Raw genomic sequence first — 17,655 nt, forward strand, 5'->3', positions numbered from 1 at the left:
CATGTAATGCAATCGTTCATAGCACTCTTGCTGTGAATGTTCAAGGTTTGAGCCTGGGTTGTGTTGAAGTTTGGACGTTTTCCTTAAATTGCCTGTAAGTGTGATTGTCTGAGATGGATTGTGTGCAGTTAGCTGGGACCAGCGCCAATCAATCAATCCATCTTTATTTGTGAAACACCTTTCATGCCAAAAACTGTAGCACAAAGTGCTTTACATGATTTAAAAAGAGCTGCAACCCTGAGTTTGGTTAAAGCCAGAGAGACATCAGATGAGGAAAGTATTGGAGCACGTCTTGTTTCATATTAGTGAAGGGAACTAAGGTGAAGGTGAATGTTGCTGAAAGAAATCCATTCAAAGAAAAAGGTGACTGAGGGGGAAATGCTTAAAAAAAAAAAAAATAAGTCGAGATACACCAGGGAAGAGAGAAATGTGCTGATATTGACCAAGTGTCCCCTCCCATTTGGACGATTGTTCCACATCTCTAAATGCCATCATATTCATGCTCGGGAAAAATACTTTCATCAAACAGACACATACCCAGACAGTCTTAGAGGGGGTGCTACTCAATATAAGGGCATACAATCTGAATAATTTCACAGATAATTTGGCTGTCACAGCCAGGAAATAGTAATAACAACTTTAGAGTTAGAAAAAGCATTAAGAGAAAGACGGGCGGAAGAGCGTGGCCATTCACCCAGGGCCAATCCCCTTGTCGAAGCTAAAGTGGTGTTTGAAGACGACGAGAAAAAAGGCTCTTTAAAGCTCGACTAAGAAAAACAGGAATGTGTATCATTTCCATCCTTCTTTTTTTTTTTAAACCCTTTTCTTCCAAATCCATCTCCTTTTTCGCTTTGCCGTGACCCTTGGGTAATGGCGAAACGTCGAGAGTGGCAGTGTGACGATGGCACGGTCCGGCTCCGGCAGACGGCACGAGCGACGCCGCTATAATTCTCGTAGTACACTTGGACACGATTCGCAAATCCATCAGAACAATCCTGTAGGTTTGTGTCTGATTCAACCAGAAAGAATGCACATGGTCCGAGGTGTGTGTGAGGAAAATACTGGAACGCGTGCGTCCTATACATTATTCAGATGTTTCAAATGCGCTCACATCTGCTCACGTCTCTCTGGACGCCACTCTGATGGACAATAATTACCACGCTTGCCAAGAGCGCGTGCGCTCACCTGGGGAGCTCTGGAAGCCCGAGCCTGCATCCCAACAATGAATTCACGTGGGACATAGCATGTTGGAAACGCAAACAAAGTCACGCACGCGTGCACAGATCAGCATAACAACTATGGCGGCGCATTCACAGCGAAACCTGTGCAAAGCGTATTGGGTCTATGTGCGTAATTGCACGGCACCGGAACATAAAAGGCCCTCTGCAGGGTAGGTATACAAAAGTTGGCTTGTTTGCTTACAGCACACAGGGAGGAAGAAAAAAAAAAAGAAACGGGTACAAACAGGGTGTCTATAGCGATTTCTTTTGAATGATCCATGCAGGCTTTGTGTGTGTGTGTGTGTGTGTGTGTGTGTGTGTGTGTGTGTGTGTGTGTGTGTGTGTGTGTGTGTGTGTGTGTGTGTGTGTGTGTGTGTGTGTGTGTGTGTGTGTGTGTGTGTGTGTGTGTGTGTGTGTGTGTGTGTGTGTGTGTGTGTGTGTGATTTCTCTGTATTTAATTTTTTCCGCCACATGCATATGTGTTGTGTGCGGTCTGGTTGTTTGTGCGTGGTAAAGAGAGGACGATGGGTATAAAAAGAATTAAAAAAAAAACAAAAAGAAAGAAAAGGAGGCAGTCTTCTCTGTAGTGTCAGCCTTTGATCAGTGTGTGTGCGTGCGTGCGTGCGTGCGTGCGTGTGTGTGTGTGCCAACCCCTGGTGTCTTGGAGGCAGATGAAACACTGCGCCTCTATCCGGGACTCACAGAACACCCACTATCCTTTCTCACCGCCTTTACTCTCCCCCCCCCCCCCCCGCCGTTCCTTACCACTGCCATTTTAAGGGCTATTCATGCCGAGCTGCTCTTTCATCTTGCATTGCTGCGTTTTTTTTTTTTAACCAGCTCCTATGTTTCGTTTCTTCTTCTTCATCATTTCGCAAGCCTTTTATCAGATTAGAGAGGATACGGGAGGAATGGGTGAAGTGGCCCGCTGTTGTACACTGACTCACAGTCGGATGGACACAGCATGAAGGTGCAGTAGAAGGCATGCACCTGGGGATCTCAGGTGTGTGCTCGTTCCTTTGGTGAAATTTGGACTCCCCCCCCCCCCCCCCCCCCCCCCCCGGACCTACTGCCAATGTTTGAGCAAGAAAGTGGAAGTATTTCTATACACTGCATTAATTAACTTAATTAATGATCCAATTAGTATAATTGGTAATGTTTAATATATCATGCTGATTACAGTGGGGCATTAGGCAGCTTATTTGGCTCTTGTTTGTGCTCGGTTTAATTAATGCACACAAACATGCAGCTCGCTCGCCTGTTGGTTGGACGGTAAAGTGCAGACCTGAGGCTTACAATGCAGCTCAAGGATACGCGCTCTGATCCCTTTTGTTCTGTGTGGACCATCTGAAGTTATGCAGTCATGCTAATGTAGGCGCACCACAGGGGAAAAGGAAAGGTTTAGGTTTACGTGTGTCTGAACCAACAAACGCTTCATCCCCTCTGAGGATCGAAGTGGATATAGTTGAAAAATTCACATGTATTAGTGATTATTTGTATTCGTTTTAAATGAGAGAAAAAAAAATGCTGGCACAGATGAAATGGTCAATTTTACCTGTCGATCCATCCATCCTCTTCAGATACATCCCGTAATAAAATAAAATAAAAATTTAAATAGCTAACTTCATCGGTATGTCTCCAGTTTCATTAAGTTTACATAGTCTCTCTCTCTCTCTCCACTAGTAATTCTTTTTCTCCCATTAGGTTGAACAGTCAGAAAGAAAAAAAAAGCATTTGAGGTAAATTGGAGATGATAAATTCCACCTAAACTGTTGATAAAATTGTGTTTTTGTGTTTGTGGCTCGGTTAGCAGATCTGGTGGTTCATTGCTCCCAATGAAGTGCAATTTGATTTACAAGCAGAATAACCCATTATAACTTATTTGTCATGCAGCATATTGCAGATATTTGGTCACATGTAATAAAATACAAGTTTCTCTACTCATCACGAGTGAATTGCTTATGGTTGGTAATGAACCCAAAGTTCCTTTCAAGAGCAAAATGAAGAAAAAAAAAATTTCTTTTGAAGAACTCCTGCAGCCTGAATTCTGATGCTTGCTGAAGTTTGTGTGGGTGCATGTGGATGGGCTTTGGGGGGGGTTGTGGTTTAGGGATTGGGGGGGTGGGGGTTCCTGATTTGCAGGTTAGTTTGGCTTAATGAACAACTGAGTTAATGTCATTAAGTGGATCCTGTTTTTAATCTCTTCTTTCCTTCTGCTTAGTCACTGTTTATCTTAATTGCCAATTAAAAGTGCAGCCTTGTCGTGCAACTCATGCGCTTTACTCTGTGTCTGTGCTTATTTATACACATTAATGCTATGAAGTCAAGCTTTGACACTTTCTAAAAAAGTTTTAAAATGTGACTTCTTAAAGGGACATTTTTAGAATCAGAATGAGGGAAGCTTCTATACCTTAAACTGGATAAACCTTCTCGAAAGAACAGCGGAGCAGGAAAGAAATTAAGAACAAACCTGTACTTTCATGCCTCATCTGAGGAAAATGTCTCAAATTGTACCTTTTTTTTTAATACAACCATCTGCATTTTTTTACTGTAAGTGAAGATTCTATAATATCCAGAGTACGTGCATCTCGTCAATCCTACCCGCTTGAACTTATTTCCAGTGTGTTCAGAGGATCAGACGTGTTCGGAAATGTTTGATTTCATTTTCATTCTTATGGGGAAGGCTTAAGATCCTGATAACAGCAATTAGATGCTATTTGCAGGCGGCATACTGTATGTTTGTGTTAGACGGGAGCCTCGCGGATCGCGGTACACAAGTGTTTAACATTTACTGTATCGGCTTACTGGACGACCTTTTCACTGCACCTGTCTTTATTAAATCTCTAATTAGAAGTCCTGTTAGGATCTCGGAGGCCGCTGGCTAATGGGTGCTTAAATAGAGAAGATTTAGGTCTTTGGTGGAACAATCGAAGACACTCGACAGCAATCATGAGAGGCAAATGCCAAGCCAACAACAAAAAGGGTAAGCTGTTATTACAGCGCGCTGATGAATGGGCCGTTGTCTTAACAGGGAAACTTTGAGGAGTCTTCAGTACTTCCTCATTCCACAGGGGAAATGTGACTCACAAACAGGCTTTCATGTCACTTCCAAACAGAAGCAACAACAGTAAATACAAAAGAGAGTGAAGAAGTTAATTTAGGCCAAAGATTCAAACAATTATGTGATAACAGTACTGCTTGTATAGAGACGAGCTGAGAGTAACCATAGTGCACAGTATAGATAAACTATATATTCCCTAATCCAAATTCAACAAAGTTGTATTTCCTCCTTTGGACTAATTGGCACTTCTTTAGTAAGGCAACTACAGTTACTCTTGAGAGTAATTAATAAAGCCCAAAATGACCAAAAAATTAAATAATCTTTCTTCATCTTCTAGTTTTATTATCCCGCCTGTCGCCTAGCTCCAGCCTCATCTGTTCTAACTAACCATTAATATATGTACTTTTAATCTTAAACAGCTTTGTCATTTTGACAAATGAGATCAAAATCCACCTCAATAGTACATGAGCTGTGAAGAAGGGCTGTTTTCAACTGATGCACTCAAACATTTTTGCAGTTTGTGAGTGAAGAAACAGCAATTGTTGGATTATTCTTGCTTGTTGTACTTTTTGTATTTTAGGACTGGTCCACTGTAGCCCACAGGGGAAAGCTGCATCAGATAGTTTTTATCGGATTGACGTTCAGTCCACACAAAGCCGTTCCCCGCTTTTAGTGAAAGCACTTATTTTTGAAACTGGCTCCCAGAGTAAACAGATCTGAGCGCGTCTTTTATCGTCATGGCAAAAACACCAAAAAAAGCTGAAATACAGACGTCATGGCCCTGCTAACCTGCATGGAGTAATCTTGCCAACCATCAATACGACAATGGAGGAATACATGATTGTGTTCATGCTACAGAAGCTACTGATCTAATTCTGGCTTTAGAGAACTTTTTTTTTAACATTCGCCTGTCAATTTATTGGTTATAAAATCCAAACGGGCCCAAAGCAGGAGTTCGACTTTGTCATCGGTCCAAACAAATGACTGTTTTTTTCTATAACTGCCATTGAACTGTATGTGTTTTGACTTTTATTGTGTGCCTCGTGTTTTCTTCTCTGTTTCTGGTGTGCTTCTTCTGTATTTCCATGATGGTGGATGGAAGGACAAAAATTTCTTTTGTAAAAACGCTTAAAAGTCGTAGATATAATCATGTATACTTCCTCTCGCACTAATCTTAACATTCACAAAGACCCTTAATGACAGTTGTGCTTGTCCTTCATTGACAATTCAGCTGTGAAAACACGTCAAAGAAGCAGTGACTGTCAAACCAAACATTTCTGCCGTGTCATGCCCGGAACTGCCACACACTCCATTCATTCCTAAATCGCGAACAAAATATGTCATTGTTTTGTAATCCAGTTATGGGTGTGATTCAGATTGAGGCCACCTTTTTTTATTCGGGGCTACTGCGCTCTAAGTGGCTTTGTTTAAAAGTCTGCCCTCAAAAAGCATTAGAGTGAGGGAGTGTCATTAAAAGAGGGGCTGAAGAAGCCATTTCTTCTCTTTCGCTCGCGGTGCTTTCACCGTGCGCCGTCTGTGACTCCCGGTTGATGGATGACGGTGTTGCATGCTCAAACACGTACATACTCTTTTTCCCCCTGCGGCCCTGCGATTCCCTCTCAGTCCGAAGTTGATTTAGAGGCCAAAGTAGGGATCATTTGCCAGACAGGCACTAAAGACTAAAGACACAGATACTAACATCATCCTCTCTCTTCTCTTCTCATCCAAACAGGCTTCCTGAGCACTGGAGATCAGTCCGCCAAAGGGAACTACGGTCTGCTGGATCAGATTCAGGCCCTCCGCTGGCTGAATGAGAACATCGGCCACTTTGGTGGCGACCCGGAGAGGATCACCATCTTCGGCTCTGGAGCCGGCGCATCCTGCGTCAACCTCCTCATCCTCTCGCACCACTCGGAGGGTAAATCTGACTGCTTTTTTTTTTTTTTTTTTTTTTTTTTAAGAAGTCCTTCTTGATGTCAGTTCATCTGTCATATGTCATTTTCCGTAAGTTACATAATAGGTGTAGCAAAACACAGAAGCACACTGTCAGGTATAATTCAGTCCTTATCTTAGATTGTGTCTTGTTATTTTCTAAATAGCCACAAGCCATATTGAATATAATATATTTGCTTGAATCACTTGTGTTATGATTAGTCAAATACATTTTTAGTGTTTTCAGATAAAAACACAACTATTAGCAAATGGCTATGGAGTGCTGGGATCCCTCTGCAGTGGTTTCGTCGAGCACTCCTGGCTGGACGACCAGTCCTCTGCGCGAGGCCGCCTCCGCCTCCATCGGGAAACCTACATCTGTCTGACCTTGTGCTCCCCATTACCGACAACACGCCCTGAGGGCTAAGTGTTAATATTGCACCACCAAAAAGACAGAGGCCCGCGGACCGGGCGGACTTTGATCTGAATTGAGATCAGTACGGCTGACGATCCGCAGCCAAACGGTCACGCACTCGCAGCCTTTGATCATGATGTTCTTGAAGCCGTCCTCCTCCGATCGTAACTTCTCTGTTCTCCCCGCCGGTCGAGGACTCTCTCCCTCAATATCTCTCGCGTCTCTTCATTTTCCGTCTCGCCAGCACAAACTGCAAAGGACAGGAACAGGGAAGAAATGGCTGGCGAAAAGACAGATAGAAATTGGAAGGAGCATGTTCACACTGTTGCTATTACTATGCTAAATTACCATCAGTGGGCCTGAGCTACTCGAGGTTTGCTTGTAGAAGTCGTGTGCAAACTTGATGTAGATTTGTGCACATACCAACGGTATGGCGTGTCCGATAGACACGCCAAATAAATAACGCATACATGCCATATACTACATTATTGCTTATTAATATGTAATATTGGACATGTACAGGTACAAATCAACATTCTTTTCCTGGAGCCTTTCTCACGCTGTGCAATCTATTCAGAATATCTTCTTTATCCCACAGCTTTTACTTTGTGACACGTCACTCCTGCACTCGGCGGAAGCAACCGGACACAGAAATAAAACCGTTTCCAGATAATCGTTCTTGTGCAAACACAGCACGTTGCACGCAGAACCTCTATTTGAATAGTCGTGTTTGCATGTGATCTCACTAATGATACTATTATTCTAACCAGAATAACTATTTATTTGTGTGAGCTTGTAAATCAGGCCCAATGTCTATTAACACATCCTACTAACCCAGACATTCAACACACCCCCTCCCCCACTGGCCCAACTAGTAACCCTGCTCTTTTGCATACAAATAGACCACAACTGACTGTTATAAATAGATATTACACTTGTTCAGGACTCTATCAAAATAAACGCAATGTATCATTAAGCGTACCAAGTTGATATCGCCTGACATTTTCAAGGAGGCCCTTTTTTTAAAATATTGCTTATGTGTACTGGCTGTTGCCAGAGTTGTAGCAGTTCACTTTTAGTTTGTAGTTATCTTTTTTTCTTTTTAATGGCACTGATTGTTAGATTCATCGTGATTGTATTGAACAATCTTTGTATTGCAGTCGATTGCTCCTGGACATTTGTGACGAGGATAGTCACATAAAGCTATTACTGGTTTGAACTGCCTCTCGATGAGAGAGGTTTTATGAAGCATGTGTGATTAGACACAATCACTTGTGACAATCAGTGGAAATGGAATCTTGACTAAGTTCTCATATAGTCTGCCAGTCGAGTTAACAACAGTGTTGTTTTCTTGCCCATAGCAAGTCTGAAACTGTCTTTAGTACACAGGAGACGCATGAGTGACTCAGTTCACCATCTTGTGGTTCAAAGTGATATTACATCTTAAATCGCCATGAATCGTCCAGCAGACATCCACACCACATCCACACCGGGTTTTTTTTTCCCATCCATCTATTATTTATTTTCATTATTTTTTTACCACATCACCAATCAATGCATTGTAATGATTATTTTTCAGGTGAACCCGTCATTACTAAAAGCACATCAACAATTTCCAAAAGCAGTATTAACCTCTTGTCTTGTGTTGCTACCAAGCAGCCCTACCCCACGGCCTCCTGTCCATACTCACGCCTCCGCTTTGTCATCACCCCATCGTCATCGTCCTCCTCTTCATCAGCGTCTAACGGTGTAACATCAGCCCACTAGACACCACCTGTCTGTCATGTTCCCCTCCCTGTCTCACCCAGCCGGGGACGCCAGGTAAGGAGTCTGTCATGCTCGCGCTTAAGGGACACCAATCATGTCCACAGCGCGGCGCCACAAATCAAATCCGACAGCGGAGACGTACAGGATGGATAGCAGGATAGCAGTGGCAGGCGGGACGGGGGGAGGTGTTGCTGGCGATGCTGATCTGATTAAGGGGACCATGGAAAAAGTGTCAATGCAGTATACACAAATGATGGAAATGGAAGGGTGTTACAAAAGAGGTAAATGTGCGAGCTTGCTATTTAAATCAATATACACTCTAAAATTTTAAAAAAAAAGTTTTGTTTTGATGTGCGTAGTTTATAGGGTTTACTGAGGCCATTTTCCATACAAACTGCTTCAGAGAGAGACAGAAATGATCTTCAAACTGTTTAAAAACAGATGAAAGAGGCAGCGATTTCAAATTAAAACTCTAAAAGTAAATAGTTAGGTTCAAACTCACATGAAAGCAAAAGTGTTTGATTAGAGCCAACTTGGAATATTTTGACGAAGAGATTACTGTCAGCTCTCTTGAGTTCTTGTTATCATACCTGTTAAACCTTATCCAGGACATCATTAAAAACCTGTGCAAGTTTCTGAGTTTATTGCTCTGGTGTAATTGATTAAAAACGAAAGTTGAAGGCCAGGTCATTGTTTGCTTTGCAAACGGATCACAAGTTAAACCTTTTCATTTCCAAGGGTCACTCAACATTGAGTCATTAAAATAGCATTTGATGGCATTTAAAAAAAAATTTAGTGTAGAAGAAAAAGAGTAAAAGTAGCGTCATAGAGTAAGGTACTAAGTGGGGAAGACAAGAGGCCCTCCGGGGAATGACAAAGAAACTGGTTTTGAAGGTGAATAAAAGTAAACCCATCACTGTCTCTCTCAGTGCAGATATGTAGGTGAAGCTGTTTCCAAGCCGCTTCTCGCTATAATTGATTTCCCAGGGAAAGGAGCCTCTGCGACTCTGCTTAATAATTAACTGACCGGTCTTCAGCCCTGGAGATGGGGGAGGAGGGGGTGAGGAGGGAGGGGGGGGGGGGGGGTGAGCAAGTGAGGCAGGCGGCCCCTTAACGAGCCACTTGAGTGGTTCAAACAGCACAGGACAGCCAGAACCAGGGAGACTGTGAGAGACAAAGAGAGGCGGAGAGAAAACCCAGAGCGAGAGGCGCTGAAAAGAAACAGAAAGCACAAGGGGGGGTGGGGGGTGGGGGGGTCTTTTGACATATTCCCATCCCTTCGTCGTAGTGTGCTCCGTCAGTGATGCTTGGGGTCTGCAGCTCCAGATCGGCAAGATTTTCTCTACTGAGAGACCCAAAAATGTAAAAGAAAAAAAAAACAAAGGTAGTTTTTACTATACTGCAATTCTCACACTGTTGTGTTTCTGCATCTGCAAATCTGGAATTAATTTTTTTTCACTAAGATCCACGCTGCCTCCATCATTAATGAAAAAATTGGGGTCATATGCAGTATTTGTGACATTTTGGTATTATTTGAGTACAAGAGTCTGAAGCTCAGCTATTCTGTCATCTTATTGAGAGGCCACTTCAGTGTTTTATTTTTCGAAAATGCATCCTTTATAATAAATGCAAATGTACAAATAGTTGCTTTTAATCAGGGCTTGTGAAAACTTTTTAGCTGTTTTATTTTTTTAAGAATAATGACACAACAGAACACTGAGACCCAGATTGAATTGACGGCAATGAAAACCACGCTAAATTTTGTAAAATGTATTAATTACATGAAATGATTTTTGGACGTATTATTGTGTTTTATACCAGTTGTTATTACTACAATTGGCTTTATGTTGCGACTATATTTATTTTCTGTTGGAATTATCTTTCTTTCAAGGCTATTATGACACTAGTTTATCACTCCGGCCCACTTGAGATGAAATTGGGTCGTACGTGGCAATTTAAATTAAAGATGTAGGTAGTTTTTGCATTAAATCAATACCAAATGTATGCTTATGTTTTATTCATATCAATTTGAGGTCGACAATAAAATCGACATTAGTTTTGGGCTGCTTGTGAAATTTCTTTCAACCATCATTCACAACTGCAACTACTGCAAATTGCTTCTTTTCCCACTTAGTCTGCTTTTTAATAGGACGGTCTTTCATCATTTAAAGTTTATAAGACTTCACTATTTATTTGTTAGTGGCGAACGGTGAAGCACATCTCCTGCTACATGTTTACCTCACAATGACATAACATGTAAATCTCCATCTGTCCTGACAGGTCTGTTCCACAGGGCCATAGCCCAGAGTGGAACCGCCATATCCAGCTGGTCCGTCAACTACCAGCCCCTCAAGTACACAAAGATCCTGGCCCGGAAGGTGGGCTGCACCTACACGGAGACGGCCGACCTGGTTGACTGCCTGAGGCGCAAGAACTTCAGAGAGCTGGTGGATCAGGACATCCAGCCGGCCCGCTACCACATCGCCTTCGGGCCCGTGGTGGACGGAGACGTCGTGCCCGACGATCCCGAGATCCTCATGCAGCAGGTGAGGAGTCCAGCATGTGCAGACGTGAACCCCCCCTCTCTGTTTTGTTTTCTTTCTATTTGTGCGAGGACGGTGGCTTGATCTGTGATGAGAAAGTGAAGAACGTGTTTGTGTGACTATGTGTGAGCGTCACCTTACCGCGCAGCCGGGAGGGCGACCAGCGAAGAGAAGTCACTCCGCAAAAGCTGTAAGGCTGGGAAAATAAGCACGGCGTTGGCGACCTGAGGATTCACGCTTTTTCAGTTTACGACTTTGCGCTTTATGAAACGACAAGAAAACTTGTTCTGCGCTGTGCAAACTTGTACTTTGCTCCTGTGATGATAATTAGAAGTAATCAGTATTTACAGTTTCAGGAACATCATGTGTCCCTTTTTCACTTCCACACTTTCATGTTATCTGTGAAGTAATAGAATCTTTCAACATTTGCTCTATCGCCTATGCTCCATTGTGATATCAGTATTGTTTTTATGAGAATTGCAAATGATAGCATCCTGTTTTTATTTACATTTCAAACATCGTCCCAGCCCATTTGGAAATGGGAGAGTACATGTGCCAACGCCGGCAGCTCGAATGAGCGTGACTGTTGCAGCTGCTTTGTTATTCAGCTGCTCGGCTTCCATATTAGATCCCCATAAAAATTAATAATCTGTGAGAAAATAATTGGAGGTGAGCATCAAAAGCTTTCCGGAGCTCTTGCTGTGCATTAATTGACCGAAGACTTTTAAAACTCTGAAAGAGTTTATATGTTGTACTCGCATGAATCCGTAACCGGGAGCATGTCATCTGCGATATCTACTAACTTGTACTCATTTTCACGAAAACAAGTGGCAGCAATAAACAGGATCGTGAAATTTCCTTGGAGCCACATGTGCATGGTGTGTTTTTCTGCACTTGTAACCACTCAGCATGCGATTCTCTAATCTCACCACCAGGGGGAGTTCCTCAACTATGACATCCTAATAGGAGTGAACCAGGGAGAGGGGCTGAAGTTTGTGGATGACAGTGAGGACAATGATGGCATCTCAGCCGCTGCGTTTGACTACACCATCTCCAACTTTGTGGACAACTTGTACGGATACCCTGAAGGTAAGGGGGGGGGCATAACAAGACACCCGTCAGTCTTCACCTGTCTATCATCATCTTTCATCAATGCTCAGACTTTTCCTCTCAGATCAAATCAGTTTTAGTTTATTAGGAGAAACATTCAAAAGTGACAACTTAAAGAGTACTTACACTTTGTTAACATACTTAAATAGATTTTCTAAGGTATCTATACTTTACTATTTCTCTAATCTTATACTACACAGATTTGAGCAATAAGAAGCTGTTTTGATTTATGAAAACCTTGATACATTCTGATCTGTGTCATTACAAATGAGTTAGCATAAACTTCATATTACAACAATGTGCATTGTGCATACATGTGTATGTATGATTCCAGCAATCACCATCAAAAATGTACTTAATGGCTTTTAATGGCTGAAACGGGAGACATTGTGTATCAGTAAAATTAAGCAATTTTATTTCTATTCTTCAATATATTTATCACAAACTGTCGCTTTGCACAGAAAACAATGCAAATGAAGGACAACTCATCAAAATGCAAATTAATTTGCGGGTGGAGAAGCACATCTTTAAAACATCATTTGGGTGAAGACAATGAGGAGATAAAATGCGAGCCCCGGTGAAGTGCATCAACCAAGACGAGCATACTGGGGCGATTGCCTATCGTGGAGATGATCTGTCACCACGGTGGGTCTGTGCTGTGGCGTTTGAGGCTCTGTTGGCACTAATGCCGCTGCTCATCATCCCCCAGGCAGCCGGCTCCCAATCACAGTGCTGTTGTTCCTCCAGGATCCGCCTGCAGCCCCCTCACAGCGGGCTGCAGTCAAAATACAGACACGTTTGGAAAATGCTGCCACGCTTTCCCCCTCAAGTGCCTGTCACTCATCCCACTTTCTGAGAGGAGCGTCACAATGTTTGCGCCTCGTGTCGCTCCGTCTTTTCTCCGTCACAGATTCAGCTTCATCCTGTTCACTCCCGATCGTATCTCACCTCTGTTTTTGCTTATCTTGAACACTTTCATCCTTCAACATTTATTATTACTTCACTCTCAGCTTTTCGGTTTTCTCTATCTTTTTCCCCCCCCCCCTATTTTTTCTGTTTCCCCCACTTCCAGGTAAAGACATCCTGAGGGAGACCATTAAGTTTATGTACACGGACTGGGCGGACAGAGACAATGGCGACATGCGAAGGAAGACTCTTCTAGCTCTGTTCACAGACCACCAGTGGGTGGCCCCGGCGGTGGCGACCGCCAAGCTCCACGCTGAGTTTCAGTCGCCGGTTTATTTTTACACGTTCTACCACCACTGTCAGACTGAGACGAGACCCGAATGGGCCGACGCCGCCCATGGAGACGAGATCCCCTACGTGTTCGGCGTCCCCATGATCGGCGCCACAGACCTGTTCCCATGCAACTTCTCCAAAAATGACGTGATGCTGAGCGCCGTGGTCATGACTTACTGGACCAACTTTGCCAAGACTGGGTAGGTCTCATCTTCAATATTCTCTTTTCACTCTGAGCTGAACAATTTAGATTGCATGGTGAGCATCTGCTTTCTCAATTCCATTAGGACAGTGATCTGCCACAATATTAAGATAATAACAGCAGTTCTGCACGTCTTTGCTTTTCCTCTGCTATTGCTCTTTTTGTACTTCCTTTTTTTTAAAAGTCGTTTTTTTTTTTTTTTTATATACTAAATTGGATGAAAGATCATCAGTTATTTATGGCGAAAACATAACCACATCGAATTATATATTTTTCCCACTAAACTGCTTTTGACAATTTTTCAACGAGTCATGGTTACCCATAAACTAACACAAACTCACTGATATTGTATCTGATGATCACCTTTGATAAATGCTGATCTCTGCAGACTGGGAACAAACCACAAGCAGTTGTCACGGCTTGAAGATGGTCAATATCATCCACTTCAGTGGTATCTTATATATAAATATATAAACTGTAAATTACCCAAAGATCCAATTGAGATGCAATCGCTTTGAAGGCATGTTTATGTGACGGTTGTTGATCCAACTGTAAAGAAACCGGATGTAGGAAACAGATTAGTGGAAGACGGGAAATAATCTCAAAACCAAAAATGTAAGATTGCATGCAAGCCAGATGTGTACTTTTACTCGGCCTTACAGAAAACTGTGTTCATGTGGATGTTTAATGCACCCTGGAAGAGCAGATATATTTCCACATAGTCACAGGGCATCCTGCCGACCATTAGAGCTCCCTTGAACATCCAAAACGCTTTTGAACATCAGGTGTAAATATAATCGTGTTTGGATGTTAAAAGGTTGTTCCACTCAATGTCCTGTCGTCATTGTTTTGAAAAATGCAATGAACTGAAACCCATGACTGAGATGTCCCCGTCTTTGCTCCACCAGGGACCCCAACCTGCCCGTCCCTCAAGACACCAAGTTCATTCACACAAAGCCCAATCGCTTTGAAGAGGTCATTTGGACCAAGTTCAACTCAAAGGACAAGCAATACCTTCACATCGGCTTAAAACCCCGCGTTAGAGACAACTATAGGGCCAACAAGGTGGCATTCTGGCTAGAATTAGTCCCTCACCTTCATAGTCTAAATGAGGAGCTGTTCCCTACGACCACCCGCTCGCCGACAGGCACGGGCACCATCAAACCCTGGACCAGAAATCCAGGTGCTCGCACCACTCGTCAGCCCTACCCTACCTTCCCCTCTGATCCTGAGCCGGAGGGTTCAGAGCGCCCCCACCAGGACCTCTTTCCTGGAGACACCCGTGACTACTCCACCGAGTTGAGCGTGACGGTTGCCGTCGGGGCGTCGCTCCTCTTCCTCAACATCCTGGCCTTTGCCGCCCTCTACTACAAGCGTGACAAACGCCACGAGATGCGGCGGCACCGGCTGTCTCCTCAGCGCGGCGGACCGGCCAACGACCTGGCCCACAGCCAGGAGGAGGAGATCATGTCCCTGCAGATGAAGCACTCGGAGCACGACGCCCACCACGACATGGAGCCCCTGCGGCCCCACGACATCCTGCGGCCCGCCTGTCCGCCCGACTACACGCTGGCACTGCGCCGCGCCCCCGACGACGTGCCGCTGATGACGCCGAACACCATCACCATGATCCCCAGCACCATCACCAGCATGCAGCCTCTTCACGCCTTCAACACGTTCCCCTCGACCGGCCACAACAACACCCTGCCCCACCCCCACTCCACCACCAGGGTATAGTAGAGACTGCCCCAACGCAGCGTCACCTCAGGACCAGACATGCTGGCTCTCCTACTGATCGAGACGAGAGGCCTCTGGATCTGAGCCTTCCGCTCTGCTCATCTTACTTATTTCTGAAAAAGTACTCCTCTGTCATGTGCTGTAAAAACTTTGCAGCTCCCTCCACTGGTGGCGTATGGAGGTGCAAGTGAACTGCACGGCAGCAGATGGATCGGTTCGGAGGCCACTTAGATCTTTCAAAGGTACTGGCTTCAAACAAGGTCTGTTTCGCAGACTAAAAGCCCCAAACAAGTGTTAGACGAATGAAACATTTTGCCCCTTGCTGTTCTCTCTCTCTCTCTCTCTCTCTCTTTTTTTTACTTTGGTGTCAGCTCTTTCTCCTGTCCCTGGTGTATTAGTGCACATATCTTTCTCTTTTTCTACATCTGTGTCTTATTACAGCTTTGTCCCCCCCCATGTTTGACATGAGATTTTTTTTTTTCTCCCTTGTTCACAATGCTCCTCCGCTCAAAGCAGTCCCAACCCCCTGTGCTGTTGGAGGAGGGGCAATCGACAACATCCAGTTAGCATTCAGCGATGAAAGCACTGATATCTATCTGACACGTTCATTCTACCAGCATTCTTGGTGCCAAGTATGTATTACTGTGTTTGCTTTCTCATCGAGGGAGGGGAAAAAAAACAACAAAAAAAGAAAATTCTAGAGCAATCTTATTTACTATCAACTAACAGAGGCTGTGCATACTCATGACAAAGTGCCAAACTGGCCTTCGATTGTGTTTTTTTTTTTTGTTTTTTTTCATTACATTTCTTTATGTCGCACATTTGTTTGATTGATGTTTTTTTTGTGGAAAGATTTTTTTTTTGCTGAAAATATAGATATAGAGAAATGATATTATATATAGTTATATATAAATGTGTACAAAGAAGAAAGTATATAAATGGGTTTTCTCAGTGGGGATCTATGCATGAATTATTTTTAAAAAAAAGCTAGCAGGACTGGGGGGGGGGGGGAGGGAGGACACTGTATCTGCCAATGCACGTTTCCCAAATCTAATCAAGTCATATCGGCCCACTTTTAGCTATTTGTTTTTGTACCACGGGACTTTCCGAAGCCACTCGACAAATCATCCGCACCTCCCAACACGGACCAGTTAAGAGTCGTCACACATCCCTGAGGAAGTTACAGTGAAAGCAGCAACTACGAACACACCCTTTCATTCACTCTCTCCCTCACGGCGTCATTTAAAGGTGATTTTTTTTTTCCCAACCGGGTGATGCAGAAAAGACAACAGAGTTGCTTTTTTTTTTTTTAGAGAGGGTAAAGAACACAAAATCTGTAGTTTAAGTTCACTTGTGTTGAATTATTTTTTTTATTTCAGCAAGAGGCAAAACAATCCTTTTCCTTGCTTTCTATGTCGGCCCTTCTATTTCCAGCACAGGTACATTTTATTAACAGTGAGCGTACGACATCAAAACTGCTTCACATGGTCTCGTGTGGGCCTTGATTGGATAATAAACAGGTAGGGAGGCAGACAAGCAGATTAGTTCGAATGTGGAAAAAAAACTTGAACACAAGTTTTGTTTTTTTTTACCTCCAAGTTCATCACTTCTTCATTCTCACTCTTCCACATTCCAGACTGACGCCCGCATTGCGGCAATCACGAGCAACAACCGCAGCTGCAATCACACATTATTGGAAGAAGAAAAAAACAAAGACAAACCCAAACCTCACTGTCAGCGCCGCTCCACACAATTACTGACTGACCTCGGTTCACCTCCGCTCGTATCCTCACACTCAAAGGTCAGCTCACTGAGCCAGTGACACATTTCGTGAGCTCGTCAGTTGTAAATTAAACTCTAAGCACACTGAGGGCAGCCGGTGGGCCTTCACAGCCTGTGACACAGAGCCGGACGGAGTAAAAGATAGACAACGTGTGTGGAGGTGGAGGAGGAAGAGAGGTGGGGCGTCTCAATCACCTCAACAGGGTAAAAGCAACTCAGCTGATCCATCTGCTCTTTGTATGGGCTCCTTTCTGATGGGCCAGCAGCTCAGCTCTGCCCCCGCCCCACAACTGATTTTCTAATAAAGATGTCAAATACGGTTCATGGGCGATGCTCTGGTGTGGGAACTGAACTGAAGCGCTGCTGTTTTGAGCCCACGGGACCACATGGTAGCTTACATGGGGGGAGAAGTTAGTCACCGGTGCTGTCTTTGCTTGTGCTCTAGCTTTAGCCTGTTTGTTTGTTTTCTATTTTATTACTGCCTACACAAAAGGATATATATATATATATATATATATATATATATATATATATATATATATATATATATAATGGCTTCTCCCTGTCAAAGATTTTGTAAGCCCACTGAAAAGGAAATGTGCACAATGTAAATCAACTGACGTGGAGGAGTGCTGTGAGACATGATG

At 43.6% G+C, this 17,655-nt stretch overlaps 1 protein-coding gene across 3 annotated transcripts in view; it reads left to right on the forward strand.

Moving 5' to 3' along the window:
• nlgn2a (neuroligin 2a) overlaps positions 1 to 16,143 on the forward strand; it is a gene marked incomplete at its 5' end in the record, with an annotated part of 136,903 nt that extends 120,760 nt beyond the window's left edge. For all 3 annotated transcript variants that reach the window (XM_080518897.1, XM_080518895.1, XM_080518896.1), the window contains 5 exons: positions 6,014 to 6,199; positions 10,676 to 10,941; positions 11,874 to 12,027; positions 13,121 to 13,487; positions 14,398 to 16,143. In XM_080518897.1, the coding sequence (XP_080375023.1) occupies positions 6,014 to 6,199; positions 10,676 to 10,941; positions 11,874 to 12,027; positions 13,121 to 13,487; positions 14,398 to 15,226 (1,802 nt within the window). In that variant the 3' untranslated portion in view covers positions 15,227 to 16,143. The remainder of the gene's footprint in view (positions 1 to 6,013; positions 6,200 to 10,675; positions 10,942 to 11,873; positions 12,028 to 13,120; positions 13,488 to 14,397) is intronic.
• Positions 16,144 to 17,655: the final 1,512 nt, after the last annotated feature.

Source organism: Blennius ocellaris (assembly GCF_963422515.1).
Source record: "Blennius ocellaris genome assembly, chromosome: 23".
Classification (NCBI taxonomy): domain Eukaryota; kingdom Metazoa; phylum Chordata; class Actinopteri; order Blenniiformes; family Blenniidae; genus Blennius; species Blennius ocellaris.